This window comes from Hoplias malabaricus, chromosome 10 (assembly GCF_029633855.1).
Source record: "Hoplias malabaricus isolate fHopMal1 chromosome 10, fHopMal1.hap1, whole genome shotgun sequence".
NCBI lineage: Eukaryota > Metazoa > Chordata > Actinopteri > Characiformes > Erythrinidae > Hoplias > Hoplias malabaricus.
Genome location: NC_089809.1, coordinates 29,376,133 through 29,393,417, shown reverse-complemented (window position 1 = coordinate 29,393,417; position 17,285 = coordinate 29,376,133). Strand labels below are relative to the sequence as shown.

Genomic DNA, 17,285 nt, shown 5'->3' with positions numbered 1-17,285 from the left:
AAAAACATACATATTACATACAATATCTGTTAGAAGACTGGAGTTATACTCAATCACAACTAAGGTTGGAAAATACCAGGATTTTTCAGAGTTGGGAAACTTTTCCATGGGAACTAACAGGAATTAATGGGTAATTATGGGAATTAAAGAGAAGTAATGGGAATAAAATGAGAATATTTGAAGCTGAAGGTGAGAAACTTGCATATAGTTTCTAAAAAATATACTGAAGCATAATCTTGTCTAAAATATTTAGATATGATACAAAAACTGCTGAGTAGCAAAAGCTGCTGCTCAATCCCAGGCACATGGCACATGGCACATTACACACTGAAGGGCTACTGAGACCACACCCCCTGCACTGTACATTCCTCCATCACATGTACAGCATACATCCAGATGATTTCTAGAAACCTGACACTCACCACTACTGAAAGCACACATTTGAACCAAAGGACTGCCTAAAGTCAGGTAAGTTTTGATGAAGTTCATATTTTCATTGACAGTAAGAGCATTGGAACGTTTAAGCAACTATTAAATCAATGTGTAATTCTCAAAGTATTATTTATGTAACATTTTGAAGACCATTAGCTTTATTGTTTTTACACTGTAATTTAATTTTAATCCATTAAATCCCAATTTTATCCAGACATATAAAAATCTAATTTTTATGTCATTATTAACCATTTAAAAACATTCAAAAATCACTTTTTTTTACCTTTTTAAGGAAAATTGGTGAATATGTTTGTTATATGATTGGTCACAATCGTGACCAGTGGGATAGTATGGTGCATATGCATTTAACATATTTGTCCTATGCAGTCATTTACATTCTTGTTTGTCCTAGCCTAGTTCATATCCCATTTAAAACTTCCTCATTAGCAAACCCCATCATTTCCAAAAGAATGCTCTATTATATTCTAGTGTGACTATTTTACATGTTGAAAAAAACTTATAAATACTGAAAGCAAAGATAATACAACGTCAAACATCAACATTGTTTCCATCGTGGAACATGTAATGAAAAATTCATTCATTCATTCATTCATTCATTGTCTGTAACACTTATCCAGTTCAGACTCATGGTGGGTCCAGAGCCTACCCAGAATCACTGGGAGCAAGGAGAAAACACACACTGGAGGGGGCACCAATCCTTCACAGGGCGATACACACCCACAAATTCACTCACACCTATGGACAGTTTTGAGTCTCCCATCCACTTACCCATGTGTGTTTTTGGATCATGGAAGGAAACCGTGTACATAGGTTGAGAATATGCATTTAATAGCCTGGCTGGCAAATTACCTGTCTCCCCCTCTTACTCCAAGTCTGATCCATCACTATCACAATCTTTGAGGACAGCATCTTACTCATTTTGAGAGATCACTGCAATTTTGCATGCCTTGTCTAGATGGTCACTTAGATCCAACATATCTAGAATTTGACTCAAAGTGAAGCTAAAAAAAAATTGTAGAAAGTTTGGTAAAAGAAGAAATATATATGTGTATAAGTATATACTCAGTTGCATTGTGTTATCCCACAGGTAACTATTGTTGCCTTCAGCATGTTTACTCATCCCATGACCACACTAAATAAAGTTGAGTAAATGTAAATGCATATATCCACATTAGACACTTCAACGATTTTATATTTCAAAAACAATTGTCCCCTCTTTACGTTTACATACTTGATTAAACTTTTCTTTGAGAGCTTCGATGCAGCCGTCGTCTTCTTGTGGCTCAACCAGGACATAATCAGTTCTGATCATGTGAGTTTACTCTAAACATGTGACACTGCACATATTAAACTCAGACACTTTCTTATTTATAAATTTGCTGGAAATTCATTCATATATTTTTCAGACACATATTTAGATCTACAAATTTGTTTATTTTATTTTGCAGTCCCTATTTTGACCAATGTGATTAAATAAGAATGCCACATGCATCAACTATGACATTACAGGGTGTCATAGTCATTATTTGTATTGTTATGCTTTCATTTCGGCTGTTGACAAAAAAAAGGTACATTGATGTAGTTCCTTTAAATTATAAAACATTTCATATTAATTCAAAAAATAAATTCCCATAAATTCTCAATTTTCCCAAAATTTCCATGGAAAGTTTACTTTTTGGTATATTTCCAAAGTTCCCGAGCTAAAGTTCCCATGGAAAGTAATCAGTAATTCACTGGAAATTTATCGGAAATGTGCCACCCCTTTGCAACCCTAATAACAACAGTGTGAAACAGTAGCACATGCCGAAGCTTGAAATAATTCTACATTATGCTTTTTATGAGTGATAGCCATGTATACAAATCAGACCTGAAATGATTTGATAAATCTTCTAGGCTTTAACCAAGCCCCTCTGGGTCCTTTAAGTGCAGGCAGAAGGCTTAGTTCATGTTCCCAGCTTCTTGGTTTAATCATGTTTTAACCCAGGGTCAATGATGACATCATCCCCTTTCTTCTGAGAAAAAAACATGAGCTGCCCTAGGTTCATTTTTTGAGTCCACTTACTCTTGGGGTAATTATTGTCTTAACTGCTTGTGCATATGCTTGTACAATGTTTTAAGCCCTTAACACAATAAGCAAATAGGTTTTTCTCTATCAGGCTTTGGAATCAGAATGTGCAATGCCCTTGTATATTGAGAGGGCCCGCTGCTAATTTATCTTCTAAATAAAGCTTATATCTATCCTGAGGCAATCAATATTCTGGACATAGAATATAGAGACATTTTGTTAAACTATTAATCCGTTTTAACACTACATACATTTTTATGTATTTGTCTGCCAAATGCCATCATCTATGCCAATACATAAGCATCAATAAAATGTAGATTATTGGGACCCCATCTACCTTCACCGTAGTTTGAGCACTAGTGAATGTGAACATAAAAAAGTCAAATGTAAATGTTTCAGTGACCAAAGTTAATACCATATGTTTGTTTCAATACTTGAAGCACGATCACTTGAAGTTCAACAAATATGAACAGTGCATGGCTCAAAAAATAAAACAAACCAAAAAAAATAGACAGACAAGCTCCCTGCAATATTAGAAAAAAATATACGATCTTTAATACCTGAGCCTATTTACACCACAGGCCTTGTCAGCGAACTATGAGGGCAAATAACCTAAACAAATTAATTCTGCATTAACTAAAATCAATGAAAAATGTTTAGTTAATCCAAGATATTGATTTGCAGTCATATCTCCCAGCACAACGTTCAAGCCATTCATACATGCAAGTAGGAATTTAGCAGTGAGCATTAGTGCTGAGTCATAACGGGTGAAGTAGAGGATTCTTTGGTTGAAGCCAAGGTGCAGAACATATGCTTTGGCCTAAATGGCAACCCCACCCTTCTGAATGTTTCCCCTCATCTCTTACAAACACTTTTTACAGTGGCTACCACTGAGCAACTGTGTTTTTCATGATGATGCGAGTGCTGGTTTTGCTAAGGACTTGCTGTAGCGTGTAAGAGTGGGAGGCCCTGCAGGCAAAGGCTTGGGTTCCTTCATTAGCAGTGCTATAATGATGTGAGGAAGGGGCGGCCTCTGCGCCGCAGGAGACACTTACGCTAGTGTTGGCTAATTTACGAGCAGATGTATTGTAAAGAGTCCTCGCAGGCCCCTCTCATGAGAGGGTGAGCTGTGTCATCCTAGAAAAAGCATGTCAGCTGATTATTTATGAATCTCAAAGAGGAATGGTGTCCTTTTTATCTGAAGCCCTCACACCCACACTCTTATGGGCCTTTATGTCAACTGAGACGAGACATTAGGAAACAGGAGAAGACATGGTTTCTCTCTTTCATCCTCCAGCCAGTGATTACGCTATCCCTATGGGTCTGTGGAAGACAGGCAGCACAGACAGATTTAGAGAACTGCTTCATTGCTCGTGTAATCATTCTAGGACTGCTCAGTTGTACATGTAATTATTATTATTGTTGCTGGGTGGTGGAAATAGATAGGGCAAGTTAGCCTCGCCTAAGCAGCGTATCACTTCACATGCAGCTTTCCTCCAGCTCCTTTGTAATGTTTTCGCAACTTGATCACACTGCTTCTCAAGGCTGGAACAATATTTAGTATGTGACAAGTGCTATATTTAAGGTCATGTGAGTTATATGATTGTGTGTGGGATGAAAGTGTTCTGCAAAATATGCTGAACTCCAGTTGGAGCTTTCAACAACTGCATACAAGGGAGAGAACCTGGGACTGAGGCAAACTTCAGAATTTAGGTAAAGCCTAAAGTAACCATATACATTGTAAAACGTAAAATTCTAACTGTAAATCAGTTGATATTAAAAATGTGGCTAACATGGAATAACAATAACGCATGTAAACAGCATCATTTTTACTTGGTTGAATTTAATCTGTACAGATTGTATTCTGTTGAAATTTCTCCTAGCCTATTTATTATAAAATTATTATTTAATTATTTATATAAAATTGTATTCTCATTTTTCTAAGATCTGTATATTTTACTAATTTTCAGGTGAATTATCATTAATTTGCTGACTGTCCACCCACAGACCCTCATCATTTCCCTATTGGAATTTAGCAGTTTACTGAGGTAAAATGCTAGCTAGCTAACCTGAGGCAGTGATGTTATCAGCAGTGGCATTTATAGAATACTCTCAGAAAACTTTACAGAAAAAATTTACAGAAAGTTTGTATAAGAATTTTTTTTAATATGAAAGAGATTTTAATCTATTGTTTTTGCTTTGTAAACAGTAATAGTGTCCAACACCCACAGCACCCGCTAAAGACTGAACTCATATTTACATTTCTGTATTTCAGTTCACCGTATCACATTCCCAAAAACTCACTCACACACACACACACACACACACACACACACAGCATCTTCCTTTCTGCTCATCTTCTCCATAGGTGGTCCGTATATCCCTGCCATAAACGGTTCTCACATAAATATTTTAAAGGTGCAGCAGGCAAACATTGGTCCCCTCTGCAGCATAGTGGTACTTTTCTCATGTTTTTGCTGTCATTTTATAACTCCATTTGAAGTTTCAGGCACAAACATGTTTTCAACAATAATAGAAGGAGTGTTTAGGGTTTGAGTGGCAGTTTCTCTCTAAACCAGCAAGCTAATTCTATATCCCTGACCTGCTATCAAGGAGCCATAAAAGTTAATGGCCATTTTTGTAGTGTCTCATCAGAGAGATATCTCTTTGTGTATGTCACTCTCTCTCTCTCCCTCCCACCTGTTTCATTGCACATCTGTGGTTAACAGCTGTGTGTGTGTGTGTGTGTGTGTGCCTGTGTGTATTACAGTGACTTACAAAGACAACATGAGTGAGCGCTTTGACTGTGACCACTGCAAGGAATCCCTGTATGGCAGGAAGTACATTCAGGCAGAGGACAATCCTTACTGCATCCCCTGCTACGACAGCCTGTTCGCCAACACATGTGATGAGTGCAAGGAGCTTATTGGACATGATGCAAGGGTGAGTTTTCTACATTTATATAAACATAATTGTTCTGCAGTTCTAAGGTAGAAGGAATGCCCGTCTTGTTGTGACAGGCAATTACAAAAACAAGATGCATTTGTGTATTGGTCTATGGTGAATGTTATTTATTTTTCATCCAAATAAGCAGAGAGTGTGTTGTGCGTGCGTCTAAATTTTAAGTGATTGCACTTTTGTGTTTTGATTTGTGGTTAGCCTTAAGGCAATGCTGTGTATATAGTTCTGCAGAAAGAAAAATAAACAGATCATGCGTTTTACTGTGGTTTCATAAAATATCCGTCATACAGCATTAGTACAATGCTAAATCTCCATTATAAACATCACACCAACGAGATCATTGCATTAAGTAAATTATTTTTTAAATAGAGTTTATAATACTATAAAAATTGGGAGTGTGAACGGGTAGAATCTCTAAGAAGTTTATACTTCACTTTATACTGTGGAAGAAAGGTTGTTTGCAAGATTTTGTGAAGCAAAGTCATTGTAAATTAAAGCATTATTAATATGTAGCAGTATATGTTAAGGAAGGTGACAAAAGCCCCATCCTTATATATCTGGATATTTTTAAAAACTTTTAAAAAAGGCATTTTGGCCTAGTGTCCACATGAAAATTGTATTTTAGGTCAGTGAAAATGGTGGAGAATTTTTTTAAAAACTCCTTTGCAGGTCTGCTTCTTAATGTGGTAAATTACATAAGTCATGAAACTACAAAGAATACATATGAATATTTCAGATTCTCACATATCAATAAATATAAATGTTGTTGTGTTAGAAATTATTAATGTGCTATTCTATCTAGATCTACATTCAGAAATCCTGACTTGCACAGTGCACTACATAGGGAGTATGCAGTGATTTTGGCTTTATTCTCAGTGTTTCTCTCATGCTTCTCTCTCATGGAGTTTTGACGATGTTGTATGGTCCCTGACTGGACATTGAAATGCAAACATTTTTGCATCTGTCTGGATGGGGTTATTTTCAAAAGCCAAGGGAGAAAATTTCTGTTTTCAAAAATATCCAGATACATATAGATGAGGCCAAAATCTTAAAACAATATAATAGTAATACTAATAATAATAATAACAACAACAAATATAACCAGAAATATTGACCTAACTGAAATAAAACTAACTTAAAAAATCAATTATTGGTGTAATTATATTCACACTCCATAGAAATCAATAGTAATAACTCTGCTGCAGCGGACACGTTTGAGCCAGAAAAGATCAAAACTATGCATTATTCAATTAATAATTTTTTTTAGAAAGTCCAAACAGCAAGTGAGTAAGACACTTCACAGCACTTCCCCAAAATGAAATGATCCACTAATCTTCTCTAACCAATTTAAGAGCAAGATTAATCCCCTTTAAATTTAAAGTGCAAGGAGCCAGAGCAAATAATTCAGGGAAGTAATAAACACATGACAGGAAACAGCTCTACAGTTGCAGTGGAGATGGAGATCACACTCTGGACTCACACCCAATAATCTGATGAGTTACTGATGTCGAGGGACAGCAGACAATAAAAAGACTTTTCTTGGCTGTGTACAATTAAAGTTAAACATTTTACTCGTCTTGTGTATTTTACACGAGGGGTTCAGAAGCCCCTCAGTGCACACACACACACGCACGCATGCACACACACATGCAGAAAAAAATTAAAGGTCACATATGCAGTTATTTTCTACAGTGTCTGGTGTCTTAATCAGAAATGCCTGTGGTTAGAATAGGAAATGTCAATTCTGGCAGAGTTCTGTATTGTTCATTATTATCCATTTGTTTCGCCTGTTGCGTGCGATATAATTACATGAAAGCTGATAGATATGTGGAGCATTTTTTAAATGATGTATCACAAAAGACATTTGAGAACAAATTAGAACTGAGAACATTCAGCAAACATATCATTTTTGCATAGTTTTTCCAACTCCAACTTTGATTGTTGTTGTTGATAATATCAGAAAAATGATACTCAGAAAGATGGAATGTGATCTCTAAAGGATAACTGGCCCCAAATGCCATGGAAGGCTTTGAAAAACATTGACCTTTAACCTTTTATATCTAAGTAGCCATTGTGATTGTACTTGAGTCTTCTCACATCAAGGACACAATTTGAGTCTCACCTCGAGTAACACCTTAATCAGTTGAATCCCATAGAAACCTTGTCTTTGTGTAAAATTAGAGGACATCTTTAGAGTGGAAAGTTATTTATCCACATATAATCTACCTAGTGGAACAAGCAGGGGGTAACGTTTCAGGCAGCTGTGTAAAAAAGACTTTAGCTTTAAGAAATTAAGTTGAATAGAATGATCGTTACAGTAAACCTGGTGAAGTTACCTGTTTTATTTCCTTGTGAATTGAAGTGAATCCCTGGAGTGTTTCATGATCACAAGGTGCATTATTGCAGTTTGTTTGGCAATCAACTGTCAACTTTATGATTTACAAACACAAGTGTAATTTAGTTACATATAGGTTTCAAGCAACTAAATTGTGTGTGTGTCTGTGTGTGCAGGAGCTGTTCTATGAAGACAGGCACTACCACGAACACTGTTTCCGGTGTTTCCGCTGTGACCGCTCTCTGGCTGATGAACCTTTCACCAGCCAGGACGATGCCCTGCTCTGTAATGACTGCTACTGCAATGAGTTCTCCTCCAAATGCGTGGCCTGCGATAAGACTGTCATGCCTGGTATGAAGAACCTTAGCCCAGCACTCACCCTGTAGACATGAGTCATGTGTCTTTCTGTTTGTAAAGCCATGGATCATCACACTGTGCTCAGATGAGACATCTGTTCATTACCACAGATATGCACATGAAGGTGACTCAGGTAAGAATGGACAGGCAAAACAGAATGATCAAAAGCTGCCAGAGCTAAAGAGAAAGAGAGAGAGAGAGAGAGAGAGAGAGAGAGAGAGAGAGAGAAGGAGAGAAAGAGGCAGTCAGAAACCAGATAGATATGACAGAATAATTGCCAGTTTGCCGATCTTAGCTCTCTCTCTGCCAAATCCTCATGCCTGGCTGGCTGCCAAGCATCTGATGCGAGGAGGAGATAAGCCTGTAAACTATTTCAGCAGGCCTGTATCAGCCAGAAAAGGAGTCATAAAATAGTAAAGGATTCCAAGCATAAATAAGTGTTTTGTTCTCGCATTTGTGTAAAAATAGCAGTCTTTTTTTTTGCACTATGCCCCTATTTTAAATCACAACACAAAAGAGGTCATCTTGTCTTAAGCATTTCTCCAAAAATACTGTGAACAATGAAAGTGATCACTTTGACCTGGCTGGGCAAGGCTTGTTTTAACACTGAGGCTTTCATTTTGGAGGAAAACACATGGTTAGTGGTCAGGACCTCTGATCGTGGACTGAAGTCAGCAAGTCAGGAACAAAAGCTTGCTGTCTCTGTATTACAATAATCCACTTGAGCTCACTTTGCATACATGAATTTCACCCCAAGTGGTCTACAGTGCAAAAGTGTCTTCTTCTGTACTCTCCCCACGGTGTCTTCAACTTGAAAGAGTTACTCTAGCTGTGTAACAGAATACTTCTTCAAAAAAGCTTTAGGATTATATCTCTGTCTCTCATTTGCAGAGCAAAGCTGCACTCATCCTTTTAATGTGGCCCCCTTGAGGAAAATCTGAGCTGGCTTTTTGATCTGTGGAACTTGTGAACATTTATTGGACTTTGAAGGACACTTGTTAACATTAATGATATCAGACCATTTTGCTGTCACCTTTAAAGCTCTATTCATGTTGATATATTTTCTTTGGAATTTTGCTTGCTAAGTTAAAAATTAGCCCTCTGTCACAGTGCCACTGTAAAGATAAAATTATGATTACTGTAAGAGGCTCTTGGATTGTAAAGCACATTTTACTGCCGACTTATACTCTCTCCAACCATTCATTCATTCATTCATTCATTATTGCATTCCTTTCCCCTCTCTCTCTCTCTCTCTCTCTCTGTCTCAGGAACTAGGAAGTTAGAGTATGGTGGCTCCACATGGCATGAGGGCTGTTTCATTTGTAACAGCTGTGAGCAGCCTATTGGCTCCAAGTCCTTTATCCCAGATAAAGATGACCACTACTGTGTGCCCTGCTATGAGAATAAGTTTGCCCCTCGCTGCACCCGCTGCAAACAGGTTAGTGGTGGGTCTTTAACACAGCTCCTTGGCTTCAAGCAGTTTCCCCATGTGTTCCTAATCAGTCCAAAGCCAAATTCCTCTCAAAGTTTTAGCCGTGACGCCATTCCTGTTTCCTGCTGTCTGTCAGTGTCTTTGCGGTTTGTCACAGCTTGATATAGAGTGTCGCTTTCAAATGCAATTCAACAAGATGGTGGTGTAAATTATATAATTAACTTCACTCTTAGAGAAGCTATTATTATTGCTGTAATTTAAAAGGTTTGAACTAGTAGCCCTGCTGGGGTTTTGGCTTGCGATATTAAAGTGGAATTCTCACCCAATTTATTCAATAGGGTTTGTGCATTTACAGCATTTAGTTGTTAATCAAACTTAGTTTGATTAAAAATTAATAATAATAAATAAAATAAAAATATGCCCCTCTCAAACAATTGGCAAATATTCATCTTCTCTTCAGGGCTAGTAATATACATCAGCTTGGAGGTTAGAGTGTGTGTCCATATGTTCTATCATCATATAATATAAATACAATAATTTGTTCAGATTTGAATTAAAAGGATTTACACAATTATAATTAAACACACAACAGAAGAGTAAACTATATTCTTTGCTTAGAAGTTTATTTGCTTGCAGTGATTGTTTGCAAACATACATTTTTTTACGTATTTATTTTTTAAAGTAGATTCCTAGATTTCTAAAATAAATTCAGAAGAATCACACTGGAGGAGAAGGAAAAAATCAAAAGGCAGGAATAGCTGATTTGCCTTGACGGACGTTTTAATTGAACTTACACTGACCCTCTCTTTCAGGTCTTGGCCAAAGGGGGAGTGACCTACCGTGATGAGCCCTGGCATAAGGAGTGCTTTTTGTGCACAGGCTGTAAGGTACAGTTAGCTGGCCAGCACTTCACCTCCCGAGACGATAGTCCATACTGCCTCAAGTGCTTTGGGAACCTTTATGCCAAGAAGTGTGAAGCATGTAGCAAACCAATCACAGGTGTGTAAAAGTGACAGAACTGCATATAAAATGATTCTAGTTTATTCAACTGCATCCATTTGATTTAATTCTACCTTATTTCTGCTATGATTATATTTAGTATGTATTTTTAGCATGTATTAGCATGTATTCCTTTATTGTTGCAAGATTGGTCTATGGCACTCTGAGTTAAAAAAAAAATCATATTAATTGAATTTATTGTCAATTATATTATTATGTGTTTTCAGGCTTTGGTGGAGGGAAGTACATCTCATTTGAAGAGCGTCAGTGGCACCAGACCTGCTTCACCTGCAGCAGATGCTCAGTGTCACTTGTGGGGGTTGGATTTTTCCCTGAGAAAGACGAGATCCTCTGTCGTGACTGCAATAGCAACCTATAGAGCCTCCATCCACACTTCAAGAACACACACATAATCACGTGCCTGCATGCCTCCATGCATAGACTCACAGAATCCCTAGAGCGTTCACCCATAGTGGCCCTGCTCAAAAACACTGCTGTATATACAAACTGTCCTATCCTCAATTGATACTCATCCAGGACACAAACTAGAAACATTTACGACAGACCACAGGCATGTGCTGTAGCACGTTTGTTCTGTGATAGGTTTGTTGGTTTAGGAAGGAGTAGTAACAAAACTCCCAAAGGGGCTATGCAAGACCAGACTTGGAAGAAATAAATCTATGCAGACTTGTGCCTTATGAGCTAGTGTATTGCACACTTTTTGAAACCATTTTATTTTGTGTTAACTTTTGCCAGTTTATTCTTAGTTTTATTTATAGACAGTGCCCCTTTTTAAACCAGCAGCCAAAGAACTTAATGAAACTCAAAGTGCTAATTGTCCAGCTCTGTCTTCAAGGGCTCATAGATTCCCCAGTTGGCTGGTGCATTGCTTGTTTTGGTGGGGTAGAAGAAGCCCAACATTTTTTCCATTTTGCAACACCACGTCTGAGTTACTAACCCTGCAGGGTTTGCTTTTGCACAGCTGAAGCAGTGATTTAGATGAACCATCTGTGGCGTCTCACCTCAAGGACCACAACAAAATAAAATGAAGTACTAACTTTAATTTAATGAAGAGAAGTATTCACCTATTCTGTCTTTAAAGGACTAAGAAACTTTCATCAGTGTGATTGGAATCAATTAAAAACAGTCCCTGAGACCTTCAATGGTCTGAGTATAAATATCTACGTTAAATAATGAGTTCCACTACTTTTATGAATGATACAAAAATTTTTTTTTGCTGTGGATAGAAGTATTGTCTACAGAGACACATAGGTAAAAATATTTTATATAAATGTTAATAATTACAAAGTGGAGCATTGAAATGTTGTGGTCCGTGAGTACTTTAGATGCAGTGTGCATTCATATGTTCTGTTACTGAGCTTATGGTAGCTTTCAATTTCCGACTGTTACCCTTAATATACTCTTTCAAATATGTATATGCATCACAGAGCAAAAAAGTGGCTTTTACCAAATTATGGGGAATGAAGATTGTGATGTTTTACAGAAATGATTCAGGCATTTGCACTATGGCTTGAAATGTAGTATCTTGTGCACAGACAGTAGTCAAAGAATTTCAAAGACACAGCATGCATACACTGTATATACCAAATGTAGAGCACTCCCTTCCCTCTCTATCTGCTTGCTATTTCTTTGGGTTACCATATACTTCCTCACTTCTCAACACACATAGCTATTTTTTGTAGTCTTTTATATGTTATTCCTTACATCCTTATTCTTTGAGCCATAATTGCTAAGAGTGGATGATTTGGGCGAGTCCCAGAAATTATGTATGTTGCAATATGAATATGTCAGCTGGATGGTATGCATGCTGTACTCAGATTTGTTTTTTTCAGACTTTAATGATAATTGCTTTATTATTGAAGACAATGTTACTAATTTCACCATTAGAATATGTGTAAGTAAATATGTATTCACTTTGAGCTTTGATGCTGGCTAGTCAGAGTTGGCTAATGCTTTTTTTATTATTATGATTTGTTTGTTTAAAAAAATAATACAGGCTTTATGATTGGGAGTGTGAAAAATATTCAGATCCAAAGATGTTTGTTGATATTTGTTAATAAATATTTTATGAATTAAAATTTTTACGGGACTTGTATGGTCCCTTGTGTCGTTATTGTGGATTGCCCTGTACTCTCTTGTCTCCCTCTCTTTCCCTGTCCCTAGGTGGAGCTCTAATGAAGTGCTGGGTGCTGTGGGAAGGACTTGCTGGAAGTTACTATGACATGGCCATGGGTTGACAGCCATTTTGTGTAGCCTGTTTGTACCTGTGTGTCACCCTTGTTGTTATTTCACAGAAGTTATTTGTAGCTGGAATACAGTGTGTATTTCAGTCACTATTTGAAACTGTAAATATTATTTCTGCTTTTTAATCATTTTTCCCATAACTAATCAAAAAAATAAATAAAAATAAAGATCTGAAATAAAATTTCTACAGACCTACATTAGATGCAACTATTGATGTACCTAGAAAAGCACTGCACAAGTGTAAGTAATAGCTGAGGCTAGAAGTTGAATCATGAAGAACCGATTTGAGCATTTCTACCTGGAAATAGGAGAAAATGACAGGAAATAAGGCCTGCTGCAGAGCCGGAAGTTTCTATTGTGCGATTAATATAAGCTGTTTTTTTTCTGCGAGTGTGCATGTGCATGGTGCATATGTGTGGAATTGCTGAGTATGCTGTTTCATCAAATAAAGCGACATAAGCTCATAACAAACACACAGCCAGATCCGCTCACTTGTCTGGGCACTGGTGGATATCTTCCTCCCCTTCTTTCTTTAGACATTTTCACCAAAAAAGGAAATGGAAACGGAGCAGTAGGAGGGAGGGGGACGAGGCCTTCTGGTGGAAGTAGCAGGAGTGTGTGGGAGAGTAGTTAATGGGGGACAGAGGGGGTGGGAGGTATAGAAGCATCTGGAGCTGGTCCATGGTACTTCCACGGACACACACACACACACTCATACACACTGACCTGATGTTTATGGGAAAATGATTGAGCTGGTGAGGAAGAGGAGGAGGCTGGTGAGGATCTTGTGAGTGATTTTGGCTGAATCATGGATAAGGAAAGTCCCTAGTGGGCACAGTGTGGTGGCAGATACATCAGATGTCTCAAAAGCAGACTGCATGTGTGTTGTCAAAATGTTACAAAAGACCAAAATGCAGATACAGGCTTTATCTAATTTCAAAATTATTAATAACTTTCAGGACAAATTTATGGGGAGATAAGTGATCAAATAATCTATATAAGGAAATGGAAAATAAATATTAGGATCTACCAAATCTATACTTGATCAAACTATTAATAGTTACAAAGAAAATGGAACATGACCACCCTTTGGAACACTGAAACACAGCTCAAAAAACCTGCTTTAAGCATTCATCTTTTAGAAACATGAGAAAATCAAGCTTGTTCTTTCTACAACTGTGAAAAATCTACAGGTATTTCTGTCTGTCTTTTCACTCTGAGATAATTATTTACCTCAATGGGTCTGAAAGAACGTGCAGGTATCAAGAAGCCACTACTGAGTAAAGGAATTTAAAAATAATGCATAATCATTCAAAAAAACGGTGGATGTTCTCAGAACAATGAACTATCCACCTCAGAGCCCACACCTCAACATCACTGACTGTGTTTGGTATAACTTAGCTCAGGAAGCCAAAAAATATATCACCATTTTATAAGACTGAACGTTGTAGGTGTGTTTAATATCTCTGTGAATGTCTCTGAAACTATTAAAGCCAGGGTCCTGACATGAACAGAAGCTTTAATAAAACCAAAGCATGGACACATCAGAAAAAAAATGTTGAATCTGTGTGTGTGTGTGTGTGTGTGTGGTACTGTGGCCCCTCTGGGGCCCAATAACTCCCATGAGAGGAAACGCATGCACTCAAACACACTCCCTCTAATTCTTTTTTTGACAGCTCAGACATAACTTTCAAGTGTGTGTATGCCTAGAACCCTCAACCAGAGACCCATTCTCTTGTGTGTGTATTTCACCATAAAGTGTGTTTGTGAGGATTTGTGTATGGTGTAGTGTGCAGAGCATCACATTCCCTGCCTGATGTGATTACATTCTTGTGACACTGATGGATTTCACATGTATATTAGATTAGAGAGATTCATTATGCGACCGCATAGAACAAGCCCAATGTTCAATCAAACAGCACACTGCTCCAATGTGCTTCTTTCCAGTTGCACTCCTTTTTACTTAATATCCTGGAAGCATAAGCATTGCACCATTCATTTGGGGTGAGCGTCTGGGATAGGAGTTAGGGTAAAAGTGTAGTACAAAGGAATGTTTGTTTCAATTAGAATAGCAGCTAGTGCACAGAAGAACTCAATTAAAAATTAACAATTTACAATTGCTATTTCCAGTAAAGTTCCAGGACTATGAGGTAAATCTGAGTAAAGAATGTAGTAGCAAACCTAATTCCAGCTTAATGGAGTGATTACTGTTAAATTTAAAACAGGCACTTTTGTGGCACAGCACACTCTACCTAAGGCTCATCACTTTGATAGAAATCCCTTTTTTTTACTTTCAGTTGCATTCATAATTATTCAAGCCCCATTGAAAATTATGTTTATTATAAGACTACACTTATATAAGGTTTGTAAATGGTTTAAGAACTGTTTATTACATGGTTACTAAATAGGATGTAAAAGTCAATAAAAATTTATAACACAGAGATAGAAAGGGCAACATTCATTCATTCATTCATTCATTTTCTGTAACCACTTATCCAGATTAGGGTCACAGTGGATCTGGTGCCTACCCGGAATCATTGGGCTTATGGCAGGAACACACCCTGGAGGGAGTGCCAGTCGAAAACAGTTCACTCACGCTCACATCTAGGGACACTTCAGAGTAGCTGATCCACCTACAAACATGTGGTTTGGACTGTAGGAGGAAACAGGAGCACCGGGAAGATTCCCACACGATCATGAGAAGACAACACACCAAACTTCTCACAACTTCTCATAGTCACCCAGAGTGGGACTTGAGCCCACAAATCCAGGATCCTGGAGCTGTGTGCCTGCGACACTACTTGTGCCACTCAGAGTAAAGAAGGTAAAGAATAAACGGTTGTGAGAATGTGAATGTAGTCATTTCATATATTTCATATGTTAATTTTATACACCACATTATGATCAATGTCTAAACAGACACTCTGTTGGCAAGATCTAAGGTTTGACAGACTCAATGGATGTGGGTTCACTATTTAGCAAATAAAGTCACTGTTACTCTTTATACCTATGTGTTATAAATCATTATAAATAGCATGTAAACATAATTAATAACTATTAATAAACTAATTGTAAAGATTTGTACACCTTTATAAATATAGTTTTATTCTGAAGTGGAACCAAATTTACAAATATTCAGCTGTTTGCAATCAGCCAAACAAACTATAATAATTTAAATAGCTCAACACAACAAATATAACAAGTGGTTTCTCCACATTCAACAAAAAATGCTACTTTTAATGACTACTACAGTCTCAGAATTATTCAACCATGATTTGGTGGCAGCAGGCACTGTGGTTTCAGATCGTATGGAAAAGCCTACACTACACAAAGCCTATACTAAACAGTGAAGGTCTCCATACCTGAACTACAAGAGGAACATCTCTGCTGACTCATAAGCAGAAGAAAATTCAACTCTCAGATGCTCAGAATCAGTAATAAAGAAAAAGAGGTGCTGGGATACTGTCCTGTGGAGCCATTAAACAAAACTGGAACATTTCAGGCCTATTGATCTGTGGTGTGCCTGGGGGAGTAAGAAGGAAGCATCTACTAAAAAAGACCACCCTGCCTACAGGAAGCATGGTGGTGGCTCAAAATGCTCTGGGGCTGTTTTGCTTCCTCTGGTAAAGGAGGACCTGCAGTGTGTGGAGAGTAAGATGGATACAATAAAGTATCAGGAAATCCTAGGAGAAAACCTCATGAAGCTGAAGCCCACTAAGGCTAGCTTTCAGAAGTCCTGAAAGATCCTGGCGTGGCTGTCACACTCGCGTGACTTAAACTCTATAGAAAATCTTTGGTGGGATCTGTGGCTGCAGCACACACAATCAGAATTATAAGTCAACTGGAGGCCATTGCCCATGAGGAATGGCCTAAGATTCCTCAAGATTGTTGCCAGAAACTGGTGTCTGGCTCTGAATCCCTGGCTGCTAACTAACTGCTAACTGCTACTAAGTACTAAAGACATTTGTCATGAATGAGCTGAATTATTCTGAGACTGCAGTAGTATTTAAAAGTGGCATTTTGTGTTGAATTTGGAGAAACCACTTGTGTTCTTGTGTCAGATCTTGAAATTGTTCTTGTTATGGTTTACTGCAAACAGCTGAATTTTCTAAATTTTGCTAACAAAGACTTGCCATAGGGGGAGGAATAATTTTTGATTGCAACTAAATATGAACAGCTGCAATTATGTGACATTCACTAGACCATGTTCATGTTGTTTGTCTTTGCTGGTCCAAATACATGCCCATCTGAGAGAACTAGGCCATGAGAAACCTTAGTTCTCCTTTCATCTTGTTCTTGACTGACAGTGGAGTTTTCTGAGGTAAACACTGGAAACCACAATTAGCATCGGTTTTCTCACACATGTCCATAGTGAACATGAATCTCCCTGTCACTGCAAATGACTGAAACAAAACAAA

At 37.6% G+C, this 17,285-nt stretch overlaps 1 protein-coding gene across 1 annotated transcript in view; it reads left to right on the top strand.

Annotated features, from left to right (window-relative positions):
- Window positions 1–12,910, top strand: part of fhl3a (four and a half LIM domains 3a) — a 34,853-nt gene extending 21,943 nt beyond the window's left edge. The window contains exons 2-6 of the mRNA XM_066682668.1: window positions 5,289–5,461; window positions 7,991–8,165; window positions 9,440–9,609; window positions 10,416–10,602; window positions 10,830–12,910. Coding sequence (XP_066538765.1) covers window positions 5,306–5,461; window positions 7,991–8,165; window positions 9,440–9,609; window positions 10,416–10,602; window positions 10,830–10,981 — 840 coding nt within the window. The 5' untranslated portion in view covers window positions 5,289–5,305 and the 3' untranslated portion in view covers window positions 10,982–12,910. The remainder of the gene's footprint in view (window positions 1–5,288; window positions 5,462–7,990; window positions 8,166–9,439; window positions 9,610–10,415; window positions 10,603–10,829) is intronic.
- The last annotated feature ends 4,375 nt before the right edge of the window (window positions 12,911–17,285 follow it).